Source organism: Solea senegalensis, linkage group LG19, assembly GCF_019176455.1.
Source record: "Solea senegalensis isolate Sse05_10M linkage group LG19, IFAPA_SoseM_1, whole genome shotgun sequence".
Lineage (NCBI taxonomy): Eukaryota > Metazoa > Chordata > Actinopteri > Pleuronectiformes > Soleidae > Solea > Solea senegalensis.
Window position 1 is genome coordinate 2,197,608 of NC_058038.1, and position 14,871 is coordinate 2,212,478.

The following is a 14,871-nucleotide window of genomic DNA, read 5'->3' on the forward strand; positions in this document are numbered from 1 at the left end:
AGCTCATTTTCTGAGGATAATCCCTGATAATCTCCTCATTTTATTTGCAAAAACAAATTGCCTGAGTTCAAGTTCTGTCAAAAACGGTGTTGATACGCATCAGTGCACATTTTAAGTGGCCATATGGAAATCCTGGCCCTTTTGAATTACCATTTAATGAATTACATGCTCATGCAATCTGTCATGATAGTAATCCCAGCAGCAGATTAGTGATACACAGTAACAGTGTAGCACTGAGGTGAACAAGATTAGACCTGTAGCAGCAGCAGCAGCAGTAGCACTGTACTGCAGTGACGGGGCCTCGAGAGTAATGGAGCTGTGGAACAACTGTACAGTATATATATGGTTAAAATGGCTGCTGCATGTGTGATTTGTGGGAGCATGTTGTAGGGGGAAGGTGTGGATCAGCAGCAGCAGCAGCAGCAGCAGCAGCAGCAGGCTCACAGCTCCTCTTTTATTCTCTGCCTCTCTCTTTGCTCTGACAGATCCGTGCTGATATCAGATTGATGGGCCGGTTTGATTGAAGTCTCTTTGTCGCGCTAATGTCACGGCGAGTGATGGATGAGGCGCGTGCGCCAATACATGAACGCGCGCGCGCAAACTCCGCTCCTGAATCGAAAATGTTTCCCACAACCACCCTCCCCCCCCTCACACACACACACACACACACACACACACAGTCACCGGCTGACAAACTTTTTGGCCTCCGGTCACCACGACGAACCACGTGACCCGAGGCAGAGGTAAGAAAAGAAGGAGAAGGAGGAGGAAAGGAAAGAGAGTGAGAGAGTGAGAGAGACGGGATGGAGGGATTCCTTGTGTAACCTGTGTGGAGGTGAAGAGGTGACTCGACTCTTCTCTGTCTGTGTCCTCTCGCGGTATTTCCCGCTGTCACCCGGTGAGCCATTGGAAATTGGAGTTGAGCTAATGACAGGCCCTCCATCACAGCAGAACACTTAGTGTCTGGAGACGTGCAGCCTCCACTTCCTCAATACTGGAACTTTATGCTCTCTATATTTTCTATTTCCTTCATTTTATTTTGGACGGATTTCTCCCTAAATTACCTTCCGTTTTTTCCTCACATCATTATTATTATTTTGTGAGTTATTTTTGACATGGACTATCTCTCTTTGCTTTATGATTCCACATCATAGGGTTTGGCTTTTATTTCTCAAATTCAACTGATATTTTTATATGGAGAATTTGGCTTTTTGATGATTTTTCCACTTCATTTATACTCCCCTCATCTTTGGCTTCCTGCTTGTCTCCCCACTGTCCCCCTGTGTCTTCATGGACAACATGAACTCTTTTGTGGAATACTCCATCTGTAACAGATCGGGCCCCGGCGCCTATTCTGCTCCCAAATCTGGACATCACCTCCATCACCAACACCACCATCCTCTGCATCATCAGCACGCTCTGGATCAGCACCAGAGCTTCGCCGTCACCTCTGGCGTCTTCCCCTCAGCATCCGCCGGGTCACCTTCTCCAGTGAATGGAACCAGAAGTGACACTTACACCGGGGACGGGAGGCTGTACGGTGGCACCGGCGGCGGAGGCGCGCATGGAGCCACGGGAGCAACACAGCATCACCCTCAGCATCATCATCATCACCATGAGCAGCAACAGCAGCAGACGCACAACAGTTACCATCATCATCATCACCTCCACCAGAGCCAAAGCATACAAAGCGGATTATTGCATCCCTATAATAACGGGAGTAACGGCAGCACCGGGGCCTACGCGGCCCAGGCTTCATGCGTGAGTACAAACTCGGAATATGTTGCAGCGACAGGCCCCGCAAACACCAGCGTGCACCCGCAGTATTTCATGGACGAGTCCACCTACTATCATCAATCAACCTTCTCCAGCTCGGCCCCCACGGTGGGCCCCAGCTACGGGGCGCTCGCCGGGGCCTACTGCGGGCCTCAGGGCGCTCTGGCGGGGCCGCAGTACCCGCAGCAGCTCGGCGGGGGTCTGGACGCGGCGAGCTACTTGGGGCTTCAGCACGGGGGAGGATACGGAGAACTGCCCGTGTCTCAGGAGCGGGAGAGGGGGGACGAGGAGGGTCAGCAGGCCGGACAGGGACAGACCTTCGACTGGATGAAGGTGAAGAGGAACCCGCCCAAGACAGGTAAGAGCTGTATTTATATATTTATTTGTTTATTTTTTTCATTCATTTATTTATGTATGTGTTTGTTTATTTATTTGTTTATTTATTTGTTTATTTATTTATTTCAGAGTGTCTGAGGTCACAGTAATATCACAGTAATTCACTTCACGGCCTCTCACACGTTCACTTTAGTGACTGTCTCGTCCAGTTATTGTTTTTTTTTTTTTTTTATGAATAACGAAACAATATATTTTCAGCAACACAGTGTGGAAACATGAAGGCAACAAAGAGACAAACACAAATGTTTCACTATGATTTAAGAGGATATTACTGTAATACATGTCAGTGCCTTAATTTATTATTATTTATTTTTACTTTTGTTTCATTATTTTTTGTTTTAGCTGTTCGGATTTTCAAAACAAAAGCCCTCAGAAATTTGCACAAGAAAAAAACAACGATATAGACGTTTCCATTAATGTTATTTTAACAAAAGCAGTACGAATAAAATCTATGTGATGCAGTAATGTTATTATTTCTTGTGCATTATCACGTGCATTAGTTTGTCGCCTACACAAATCAGCTGCTCAACCTCATCGTGTAATTTCATAAAATTTTGATTTAAGATGTTTCCCCGCGAATCATTATCTCATAGGTCGTAACATTTGACCTTGTATGTGTGTGTGCTGACGTATTAGGACACAATATAACAGACACACATAACAGGTCCACCTGAGTCTGAGTCTCTCTCTTACTCTCTCTCTCTCTCTTACTCTCTCTAATGGATGTAACAGACGGATTGTTTCGCCCTGGGAAGTCTGTCCTTCTCTGTTATCTTCTGAAGTCCCCCTCCCTCTCCCCTCCTCCCCCCTCTCTTCCCATTGTGACGTGCTAGTCTGATTCAGGAGATAACTTCTGCGCAGATAGAAACACATGTTCCAGTTTGCGTGTAAAACTACCCAAACAAAGGACAATAATGCTTATTTCCATGGGTATGTTGGTTGAATAGTATAGATTTTGACAGACACATCATATAGTTACACTGTATAGATCATTTGAGATGTTTGACTTGACAAAACGGGATAAAACGTGAAATACAAATTCATAATAAGTAACATAAACAGTTGGACCTACAGGGTAAATGACTGTCAAACATAAAAGTGTAAATATTAACATTTACAACACTTTTGTCTCCCCAGTGAAGGTCTCAGACTTCGGCCTCGCGGGCGCACACAACAGCGCCATCCGCACCAACTTCAGCACGCGGCAGCTCACGGAGCTGGAGAAGGAGTTCCACTTCAGCAAGTACCTGACGCGCGCGCGGCGCGTGGAGATCGCCGCCACGCTGGAGCTCAACGAGACGCAGGTGAAGATCTGGTTCCAGAACAGGCGCATGAAGCAGAAGAAGCGCGAGCGCGAGGGCGCGTCCGCCACGGCCCGCTCCTCCTCCTCCTCTTCTGATACCGGCGGCGGATTCAGTAAAGACCTGGAGGACACCGATCAGTCCTCCGTGTCCATGTCTCCAGGCGCGTCCTCGAGCTCGGAGTCGTAGTGACCGGACCTTAATTCACTGAAATAGTCTTTCTTTCGCATCTTCCAAACTTCCAGAACTCATTTTGGATACTTTTGATATTCCTCAGTTTCACATGTTAGAACCTCCGTCTTTTATCTGTGTGTTTGTTTGTTAGTTAGCAGGATTAAATGAACAGGATTTAATGAAACGTTGTGAAGGGATGAGGCACAAGCCAAGGAACAATGCTATAACTTGGCAGATCAGACTCTTCAGGATCTCCATTGTTGTGGTGGCTTTTAAGGCTTGATTGAAGATAAAAGGACTCTAAGCTGCCATTCTATACTTTACATTTATCATGTTCCCTAAATCAAACCTTTCTTTTTCTGGACTTTTGTTGGATTCCTCATGTGACAGAATTATTCATTAAGTGAAGTTTTTCCTTCATATGCTCTCACCAGCCACTTCATTAGGTTCACCTGTTCCACTGATTGTTAATGCAAATATCTAATCAGCCAATCCCATATGCACTGAGGGGCATGGTCATGATGACCTGCTGAAGGACTGGCTGGTATTTCAGAAACAGCTAATCTAGTGGGATTTTCACACACTAGTGTTTACAGAGAATGGTCCAAAAAGGGGGGAAATATCATAAAATCAACATAAAATGTTTTCTGGGACAAAAAGCCTCGTTGTTGCCAGAGGAGAACATTCTGAAGTGACTCCTATAGCTACTCGTTACAACGGAGGTATGAAGAAAACCTTCAAGCAGAAACACTGAAGACCACACCAGGTGCCTTTGTGTCCTCTGTACCTAATAAAGTGGCTTGTGAGTGTAAACGTGCACAGTGGCCTGAGTGGACACTGTGTGATGAAGGCATTTTACATAGAAGTCATCAACATGAGCAAAACTGTGCTACATGTGTGAAATAACACAACAAGACGAAGAACACCTCCGGTGCTTGGTGACATGAAGACTCAGATTTCAGTCCCCGGCTCTAATTATTAATAAAATCGTGTAGATTGTGAATGCAGGGCCTTTATACTGAAGAATGAACACTGCTGGCACAGGGCGATGATGGAATCCACCCACTGTGATGATTTTAAGATGCACTTTGGCATCTTTAGATGATGTCTGAATTCTAGAGTTACTTGGAATTGGAGTTGAAGATAGCACGTTAGCTTTTTTTTTGTTGTTGTGGGCTGAGCTGAGAGAAAAACTCACCCACTGAAGGCACAGCAGTGTTTGACATGGACCTGTACAGACCAGAGTCCAGTCTAAATTAAAGGTACAGTGTGTAAAATGTAAAAAGAAGTTTACTTACTCCATCGTGGGATCCTCTAAAAACACAGTGGCCTCCATCGAGCTGAGCCAGGAACTGATATTTACATAAAAGGTTAATTCTGGGATAATGAAAAACAACAATTCATACAATAAGGTGAATGTACACTCATTAAAATATGTATTTGATTATTTCATCTTCAGTTTCAAAAATGACACACTGGACCTTTAATGAGCCTTATGATTAATAATACAGGGAGCCTCTTTTGGCACAAATACTCAGGGTTTTATTTGTGTGTGATTGTGAGCAGATGTGTGTGTGTGTGTGTGTGCGTGTGGTACATGAAAAACTACTGAGTACATTTTGAGGCCTTTTTCATACATGTGTCCTTGTTGAGAAGGAAATGAGGCCATTTTATATTTTACTACTTCTCCCTTTTCCTCATGAGAATAAATTATTGGACCCTTTTTTAATATTATTGATTGTAGATTATGGGATACAGTGTGTATATAAATGAGATGTTTCCCCCACAGAGTAATATGTTCATGTTACTGCTGAAGGCCAGAACACTTCATACCTGACAAATAACATGTGGATGGTTTTGTCCTAAAAAAAGACAATAATTCAAGGTTATTGGACCTCATTTATCATATTTATGTTTTTTTTAATTATTATTATTATACATTAGTATAATAGAAAAGGATTTAACCCTTTCATATTATATTTTTTCTTTTGTGTTGTATAACGAGGGCTTGAAATTAAAATGCACACTACATTTTAGCTTTAGAGCACATCATGAATTTGAGAAGATAAAATAAATGAAAATAAAATGAAAACATGCTTGATAAATGAGGTCCATGTGTCGAAAAGTTAAATAAAGTATTAGAACATGCATTTAGTTAGTACAGATCATATGTTATATCATCAGAGTAGATTTTGGCCTTTATACTGTGATTTTTTCTTTTTTTCCCATAATGCCTGCTGGTTTTTTTTTTTTAAATGGAGACTAGTTCTGCTGCCTTAGAGACGACCAATCATTCTTGCCTGTCTGTTTTTCTCCTCCAAACTACCTCAAGTAAAGATTATTCTGTCAATCCAGCTTCCTCACCTGCTTTTATTGTTAGTTTTTATTTAGCATGTGATGAAAAAGTAAAAGGTAAATGCTCATTGAGAGAATATATAAAAAGTCCTTTATTCTCCGGGATACTGCAAGTTATTCTGTGTCGCATGGACCCACAAATCCACCTCCAGGATGATTGTGTTCCAGATAATAATTTAAAAACCATAAAACGTGCACATGCACAGTATAAAAGTAACATAACATAACTTAATATCTTGATTTATTACCTGACAGAGACACTTTTGAGAAGGCGGGACTTGAAATGAATCTGTGTTTAATTTACTGCACATACAGCTTGAGCCATAAAATGCTCAATCAGGGCAAGGGGGCCAGATTGATGTTAATCTATAGTCTGGAGCAAAGAGATGAGGAGGTGAGGGCTTTACATTTCAGCTTCATTAAGAAGTACAGACATTTCTTTTTATTTCCAAGACCCAAAAATTCATCAGCCATGTTGTTGCCTGATGAGAGGTTCATTTCATTCTGATTTCAACTCTCACACACACACACACACTCACACACACTCACACACACTCACACACACACACATACAGTCTGGTTTCCATGACTTCTTTGCCTCAATGAAGATGTTTGAAGCTGTTTCATAAGCTGTGGTTTCCATCAGGGATAGTTGTTAAAGAATCATTAAAACAGAGATTGAAGAACCGAAAAGCAGGTAACTGAGTTTTCACTTTCAACAGGAAAGTAAAACGGGCTATTTTCTCCTCTTATGTAAAGCTGAGACGTCGTCGTTGTCAGTGAAGTGTTTGTATTTTCTTATTTTAGTCACTTCCTCAAAAGCCAGTGTGTGTTACTTTTGTCTACTACACAAGGTCAGAGTTTATGCCTGAAAAATACACAACAAAACACAAAGAAAATGGAACTAAATTATATAAAGAATATGAATTCATTAATAAAAACGATAAAAGAAGAACATAAACGCGCCATGAACATGTTGAATGATAGGAGGTGTAAATAGTGACACAGACTCAGAGGAAACACTGAATAAATAAGGGAAAGTTTGATTGGAGGTGAAAGTGAAGCAGGAGGTGAAGGAAAAGATCAGAAGGAGCAGGCGAATCTTTGTCCTCACGCATAAGAGAGAAACACAACGTTTGACAACACACACACACACACACACACACACACACAGCTTCATGCATTTCAATAACAATCTCTCACTGTGGCTCTCTCACATTCCACGGTGCTGCGTGTGGCCTCTGGGTGACCCTCACACACACACACACACACACACACACACACACACACACACACACACACACTGACGGGACTACAGTGAGGAATGTAGCGGGGGCTTTTCCGGGTGCTGTGCCGACCTGCTGACCTTTGTAGAGCCTCTGGGATATCTAAACATGTAAACACACTCTTCCTCCTCCTCCTCATCATCGAGGTCTCATCTCCTTGCTGCTGGTCTGGACGAGCTTCTCTGTGAGAATGGGTGGCAAGCTCAGTCATCACCTCACACACACACACACACACACACACACACACACACACACACACACACACACACACACACATAATCTGCTGCAGCCCACAGTGAAGCATTGCTTCAATGTATGTGCACAACTATTGGTTTAAAGTCTAAAAATACTGAAGGATTGCCAGTTCAAGGGCCGGGGTACCCCCGAGCAAGGTACCCAGTCCCCATTGCTCATTATTAATTGGACACTTTTAGACTGACCCCAGCTACGAGGGGCCACGAGTCCCAAGCCCGGATAAATGGGAGGGTTGCGACAGCGAGGATTGTCTCATATGTGACTTTTAATTGGAAGAACCGTGTGCACCATTTACAGACTTATATTTATGATAATCAGGGGCCCAGGGCTCCCTGGAGCTGTAACTGTACACTGGGCGTTTGCATGTCATCACAACCTCCTGGAATATAAAAGCATTCTAGTCACAGTGGGCTGGGAGGTGTTTTCACCTACAGCAGTTTACAAGCATTTGAGGGAAAATTCTTCTCTCACGGGAGGTTTGGGTTTGGCAACTGTGTGTGACACAGTGAGGCCACAGCTGGAGACCGGGTTAAGTGTTGTGTTTGTAACGTTGCTGCGACATCCGGTGTGTTTTAAGCTCTTCACGCTGCAACCGGGTGTGGTTTTCATGAAGAGGATGAAGAGGAACACGGTTATATCGTCACAAAATATGAAAGCACTGAAGATGAACCTAATTATGTTGTTGTCTTTATGAAATGTAATTTAGAATGCAGGTGAAAGAGTGGAGAAATGAACTTGTTAAGAACGGTGAATACACAAGTGCACGAGACAGGAGGCACGATGAATGCTCCAAGAGAAAATCACTTCCTCACAGAAGGAGAATAAACAAGACAAGACTCAACAGCAAAAGGCGGCACAGACGTGGACTCTGACGTGTTCTGTGAAAGCGTAAACGACGCGCTGGCGCTGGCAGGGGAAGTGGAAATCAAACCCACACCAAAAGTGACTCCATAAAGACCATTCACAGACAAAATCAGACACAAATGAAGAACAACAGAGCAGCATTTGATGTCGAGAAATGTTTGGAAGTAAAACAGTGTTTTACAGAAATGTCTATATATATTATATAATATGTCTATATATATTATATAATATGTCTATATATTATATAATATGTCTATATATTATATAATATGTCTATATATATATTATATAAATATCAGAGTCTGTTAGAGTTAGATCAGAGTTTAAGGACGAGGAAATCCATAAAAACAGAAGAAGAAGGAGAAGAGAAAGAGACCTTGAGAAACACTGGAGATTCTTCCTCGTTGACCTCATACGGTCTGACCCCCCACTCCTGTTTTCCTTTCCATAACTCATCTCAAGTTCAACACAGGGCCTTCTGCCTGTGTGTGTGTGTGTGTGTGTGTGTGTGTGCGCGTGTCATGCCCTCATGTTGAGCACTGAATGATAAAGTGGTGTGGCTACAGTTCAAGAGTTCAGAGTCTCAATTACCTGCATAGATTTGTGCATGTGCAAAGACACACACACATACACACACACACACACGTATATAAGATTGAGGCAGTGATAGTGTTATTTTAGGCGTTCTCTGCATCATGGCCGAGCCAGTGAAAAAAATCAGACAACTGTCTGACCGAGCGAGGGGCCACAAACGAGGAAACATTGGAGCAGAATTTTTCCGATTGGCGAGAATTGAACCTGCTCCGTTGAAAACAAATGCACGTGGTCAGGAGAGGGGAAGGGAGGGTGGAAGGGAGGTGGAATCACTTAAGCAGAGAGGAAGAACAGAAATCTCTAAGACACTGTTCTTATTTTAAGACTAAAAATATATCATTTCTTAATCCCAGATTACAGAACTTTAATTTCCATTAACGACCTAAAACAATTGTTTGCATGAAAACCCAAATGCTCCTGTTAAGAAATAATCAGAGGAGTGATGTTTCCTCCTGAGGAAAACACGTGGGCACGAGACAAAAGCAATCGTCACAGATTGTCTGAGCAAGACCACCATGTCGATCACAGGCAAGAAAACTCAATATAAAGAAAAACACTTAACCACCTTTTAACCTATTTGATTATTATAGATGTTTTTAATCAGTCCCATTAAACCCTATTTATGAATGTATTTAACTTTTTAATCCCACAGATTTTTAAAATTACCACCCATGTCTTTGTTTTATGACAAAATATCATTCAGTAATATATTATTGTTTGAGGGTGTTAAATACAGATACAACATTCACCATCACTGATGTGTGTGTGTGTGTGCAAATATAATAAATGACACTGAATAAATTCAAGTCTGAACATTTCTTATATGACAACAATCTTTTTTGCTTGGGAAAAGTCATTTCTTTACATTTTGTCCAGTTGTTGGTCTGTTTTTCCTCATTTTATGGAACACTACAGTCTGACAGTGGCTATATTATAGCTACAAGCTAGTTTTACTGCTAATTCCAGACATTTTCTTGTTTTTTTTGTTTTTTTTTAAAAAAAAAAAAGCAAATGTAAATCAATTCAATAATCTGGCCTGTTTCTAGTAAGGCTGTTTTTGCAGTGGAGGATGGATCATACACATCACAGTTAATGTTACATTAGGGTGAGTTTTTACAACAGTGAAGATAAACTGGTAGACAATGGTTGGATGTTAACGATGGAGTCATGTACTCAAACTAGAGGGGGAGCGCCGTGGAGAAAAAGGTGATAAAAGCAACCACACTTGCGGTCTGGTTGCTTTTTTGGCTTTTTCTGGTTGCAGCTACTGTCAGTCAGTCATCATCTAACCGCTTTATCCTCCACCAGAGGGTCGCGGGGGGTGCTGTGCCAATCTCAGCTACATCGGGCGGTAGGCGGGGTACACCCTGGACAGTTCGCCAGTCCATCGCAGGGCCACACACAACCATTCACTCTCACACTCACTCCTATGGTCAATTTAGAGTGTCCAATTCACCTAATCCCCACATTGCATGTTTTTGGACTGTGGGAGGAAGCCGGAGAACCCGGAGAGAACCCACGCACACACGGGGAGAACATGCAAACTCCATGCAGAAAGGCCCTTGTTCCAACCGGGGCTCGAACCCGGGTCTTCTCGCTGCAAGGCGAGAGTGCTAACCACTACACCACCGTGTGGCACCACATTCTCTGGACGTCGTTCATGTAAGCACACAAAAGGCCAAACAGAGATTTCACACATTCTTTGGAGGTTCTCCTGCCAAAAACCTTGTCAAATCTCCAGATGATGTCCGAACACAGCAGGAAGAACTCTGAGAATCCACAGTGATTGGAGGGCGGAGTTTTCTGTCACCTCCTTCCCTCCTGAGATTATCCTGCTATTTTAAACACTTCTAACACAAACAACTTATTGAGCCACAACATCTGGAGCTCAGTGGACCCAATTATCCAGACACATATTTGAGTTACATATTTTCAGCAACCGCAGCTTTGAGCCAAGATGGAGTTTAATATCACAATCATGCCGTTATTTTATGAGGCTTAACAGTCTTTTTAACGATCTTTAAATCGGGAGAAATGAGAAGAACGTGCAGGAACAGATGACTCCTCCACTGCACACGACCATGGAATTGAATTATTATAAAGTCAACAATGACAGACAATCAGGACAACAACATTATAACATTCATGAAAAATACGGTATGTTCTGGAAAAGCATCAGCTGACTTTTTACCACAGAAAGGACTTCAGTGAGCTTCAAGTACACAATTCTTACGTTGAGGCAACAGAATCAAACACAGAGAAGGAGGGAGAGAGGATGAAGAGGAGGAGGAGGAGGAGGAGGATGGGAATCCTGGAGGACCAAGATCCAGATCCAAAACATCTGGAAAGAGGCGCTGACAGTCAGAGGAGAGAGGAGAGGCCCCGGGGTGGTCAGCGAGACGAACAGCACAGATCCACTTTAATATGCTGACAGTAGTGATCTCGTGCACTCGTCTAATATTCACCACAAATCTCCACTCTCCAAAGCATTTTACCAAATGAATTCTTGTATTTTGTCCTTGTTTAATTATGAAAGAAATTTAATTATTGAGACGTGGCCAAAAAAATATATATAAATATAATAATAAATAAATAATATAATATATAAACTGTGGATACATTGTTAAAAGTAATAACCTTGAGGTTTGTGGGTTGTTTTTTTTAAAAAAATATATACGTACAGTATATATATATATACATATATATATATATATGTATATATATATATATATATATACAATAATAACTGGTGAAATTGAGAGGTTTTTGCTTTTTTTTACAGTGTGCATGTAATAGTGTCATAATTTAACTTTTATCCAAATGTCACATCAAGTACTAAATGCTTTATTCAAATTTCTATATTGTTATATTTCATTCAAATGGTTTCATTTAGTTCAGTATTTTCCCTCAGTATGTCAGTATGTACATACACTCATGAAAATGTCACGTGTGTCTTATTGAAACTCATATACAATATATTTGATATGAAAATAATGAGTAATGACTATAATTGGATGACATTTATGAACTCCCATCAAAACATGGACAAAGTGACACAATTACAATGATAGTACAGTTACATCCAAGATGGTAAATTATTTAAGTGCATTTCTTTGATGTGATCAGTGTGTGTGTGTGTGTGTGCATTGCTGAGGTCATCCGAGTTCAGCAGCTCTCCTCCTCCTCCTCCTCCCTCCTCTTCCTCCTCCTCCTCCTCCTCTCTGCTGTCCTGCTGAGCAGCTGCCCCGCCCCGCTGACCAAGGCCTGCTGCTGTGTACAAAATTAGTCTGGGCCTGGTTTTACAAAAGCCTCTCAAAAGACAAAGGAAGATGATGAGAACGGGTTTGTAAACTTTGTTAATTGATTTATTGTTACATGTTTGATTAACATGTGTAATATCAGAGTGGACCAGAGAGGACTGGGCCTCCACTCTCCTCCACAGAGAGCATTTCATTGGCTTCTGTTTGTCATCTGTCACCAATAAAGGGACTTTTAGGCTACTTTCAGGTTACCAGGATATCTGCAGTGACTCAGATATCATCGATCTGCACCTGCAACACGGCAAAATCCAACTATAATGAAGGAGAGAGTCATCCTTCAGAGCTAAATCTCATCCCCTAATCCACTACAATTGCCATTTCTGAATTTCCACTATGGGGAATCAATAAAGATCTTATCTCATACTTTATTACCGAGTGGTCTCAAAAATAGTTTATGTTGTTGTTAATGATGCATGTGGAGGGACAGTCGTGTTCAGATGTTATGAATATGAGCCATCAAATCTGCTGTGTAATCAGATTAATCTGGGTCTAAACATTGGAGGCAATCTGAAAGTAATCCAAGTCTAAAATGACATATAGATTAGGCTGGGAATATTTCACTTAAGCAGAGAGGAAGAACAGAAATCTCTAAGACACTGTTCTTATTTTAAGAATAAAAATATATAATTTCTTAATCCCAGATTACAGCTGTAAATTGTAAAATAATAATCAGAGGAGTGATGTTTCCTCCTGAGGAAAACACGTGGGCACGAGACAAAAGCAATCGTCACAGATTGTCTGAGCAAGACCACCATGTAGATCACAGGCAAGAAAACTCAGATCAAACAAGAAACAATATGAAAAAAATGTTTAATCAATCCCAATAAACCCTATTCATGAATGTATTTAACTTTTTAATCCCACAGATTTTTCAAATTACCACCCATGAATTTACTGTCTTTTTCTTATGACAAAATATCATTCAGTAATATGTTATTGTTTGAGGGTGTTAAATACAGATACAACATTCACCATCACTGATGTGTGTGTGTGTGTGCAAATATAATAAATGACACTGAATAAATTCAAGTCTGAACATTTCTTATATGACAACAATCTTTTTTGCTTGGGAAAAGTCATTTCTTTACATTTTGTCTAGTTGTTGGTCTGTTTTTTCCTCATTTTATGGAACACTACAGTCTGACAGTGGCTATATTATAGCTACAAGCTAGTTTTACTGCTAATTCCAGACATTTTCTTGTTTTTTTTTGTTTTGTTTTTTTAAAAAAAAGCAAATGTAAATCAATTCAATAATCTGGCCTGTTTCTAGTAAGGCTGTTTTTGCAGTGGAGGATGGATCATATACATCACCGTTCATGTTACATTAGGGAAGACAGGTAGGTTTGGATTTAACACTGCAGCCTGGCTCAGTGCTAACACTGACTGTTCAGTGGGAGCTGTTAAATGCAGAGCAATCATTTCCCTTCAGGACAATACCTTGTATAAAAAATCCAATACATCCATTTGTCATATATTGTCCTCCATGTGTGGTCGCAGATTTTGGGCAGTCTATGTGTCGGTGCTGCGTGGACGAACACCTTCACGTCACAGTGGAAATGAACACAACACTCAGCAAGTGTGGAAACAACAAAATGTCCTTAACAAGCACCGAGCAGTGAGATGTGAAATCGGTGCTGATTGTGTTTGTATCTCCCAGTTTCTGCACGAGTCTTACGACGCCGCTCCATTATACAGTTCCAGCACTACTCGACTCGACACAGCGATCAAAGCGCACAGTGGCCAACTGTGGATCAGTTAAAAAGACGAGATAGAACCTTGCTTTTCAGCTTACAGGGTAAAACTCTTTTGGATCCATAATCCACATTCAGCCTCATTTTTATTTAACGTATAAAAACACGAGGAATTCTGTTCTGTGGAAACATTGCAAATTACTAAAGGTCATGAACTGACAGTGGAACTTAAATTGACTTCTTTTTTTTTTCTTTTTTTTAGTAAAGTGTGCTTGTCAGCAGGCTGCACTGTTCGGGTCAGAGGTCAGAGGGAGAACAGGGAGCAGGAGGTTATCAGGCCACACATTCCTGTCCATCCTTCACTGAGAAAGGCCAGGACAACGCTTCTGCAGTTTGAAACTGTCTAATCACACTGACAATAAAAGATTTTGAATTTGCTAAAATGTTCTGTGTGTGTGTGTGTGTGTGTGTGTGTGTGTGTGTGTGTGTGTCAGACAGGCCTGAACTATGACTGTTTGCATTTGGTAATACTGTGCACTCCATGACCCTGTGTACTCTTCTCACACACACACACACTCACACACATACGAAAACACACACAGGTTTGGACTCTGCATGGACATCAAGTCCCTAACTTTAACCAGTTCATGCCTGAGTCTAACTTTAACCTAACCACCTTTCAAATCTTAATCCTCAACTCAACCAGTTCCTCAGAAATTAGGTTCTGCCTCATTTAGTCCAGGTTTTGGTCTCCATGAGGACTGCAGGTCTTACCAGGTCAGTCTTTATGTTAGAGGAGGTCCTACAGAGGTAACACACACACACACACACACACACACACTGGAGTGTGCATGCTGTG

The 14,871-nt window shown here is 41.5% G+C and overlaps 1 protein-coding gene across 1 annotated transcript; it reads left to right on the plus strand.

Annotated features, from left to right (window-relative positions):
- Window positions 1-707: 707 nt before the first annotated feature.
- On the plus strand, window positions 708-5,071 carry hoxb1a (homeobox B1a). The gene is made up of 2 exons (XM_044051227.1): window positions 708-2,134; window positions 3,310-5,071. Exons 1-2 carry the CDS (start codon window positions 1,291-1,293, stop codon window positions 3,660-3,662), a joined length of 1,197 nt encoding a protein of 398 aa, XP_043907162.1. The 5' UTR covers window positions 708-1,290; the 3' UTR covers window positions 3,663-5,071.
- The last annotated feature ends 9,800 nt before the right edge of the window (window positions 5,072-14,871 follow it).

What these genes read in the sequence shown, in the direction of transcription:
- hoxb1a (XM_044051227.1), top strand. Translation starts at nt 1,291, where the DNA reads ATGGACAACATGAACTCTTTTGTGGAATACTCCATCTGTAACAGATCG. An exon ending in GAGGAACCCGCCCAAGACAG is followed by an intron (nt 2,135 to 3,309) that starts GTAAGAGCTGTA and finishes TTGTCTCCCCAG; the next exon opens with TGAAGGTCTCAGACTTCGGC.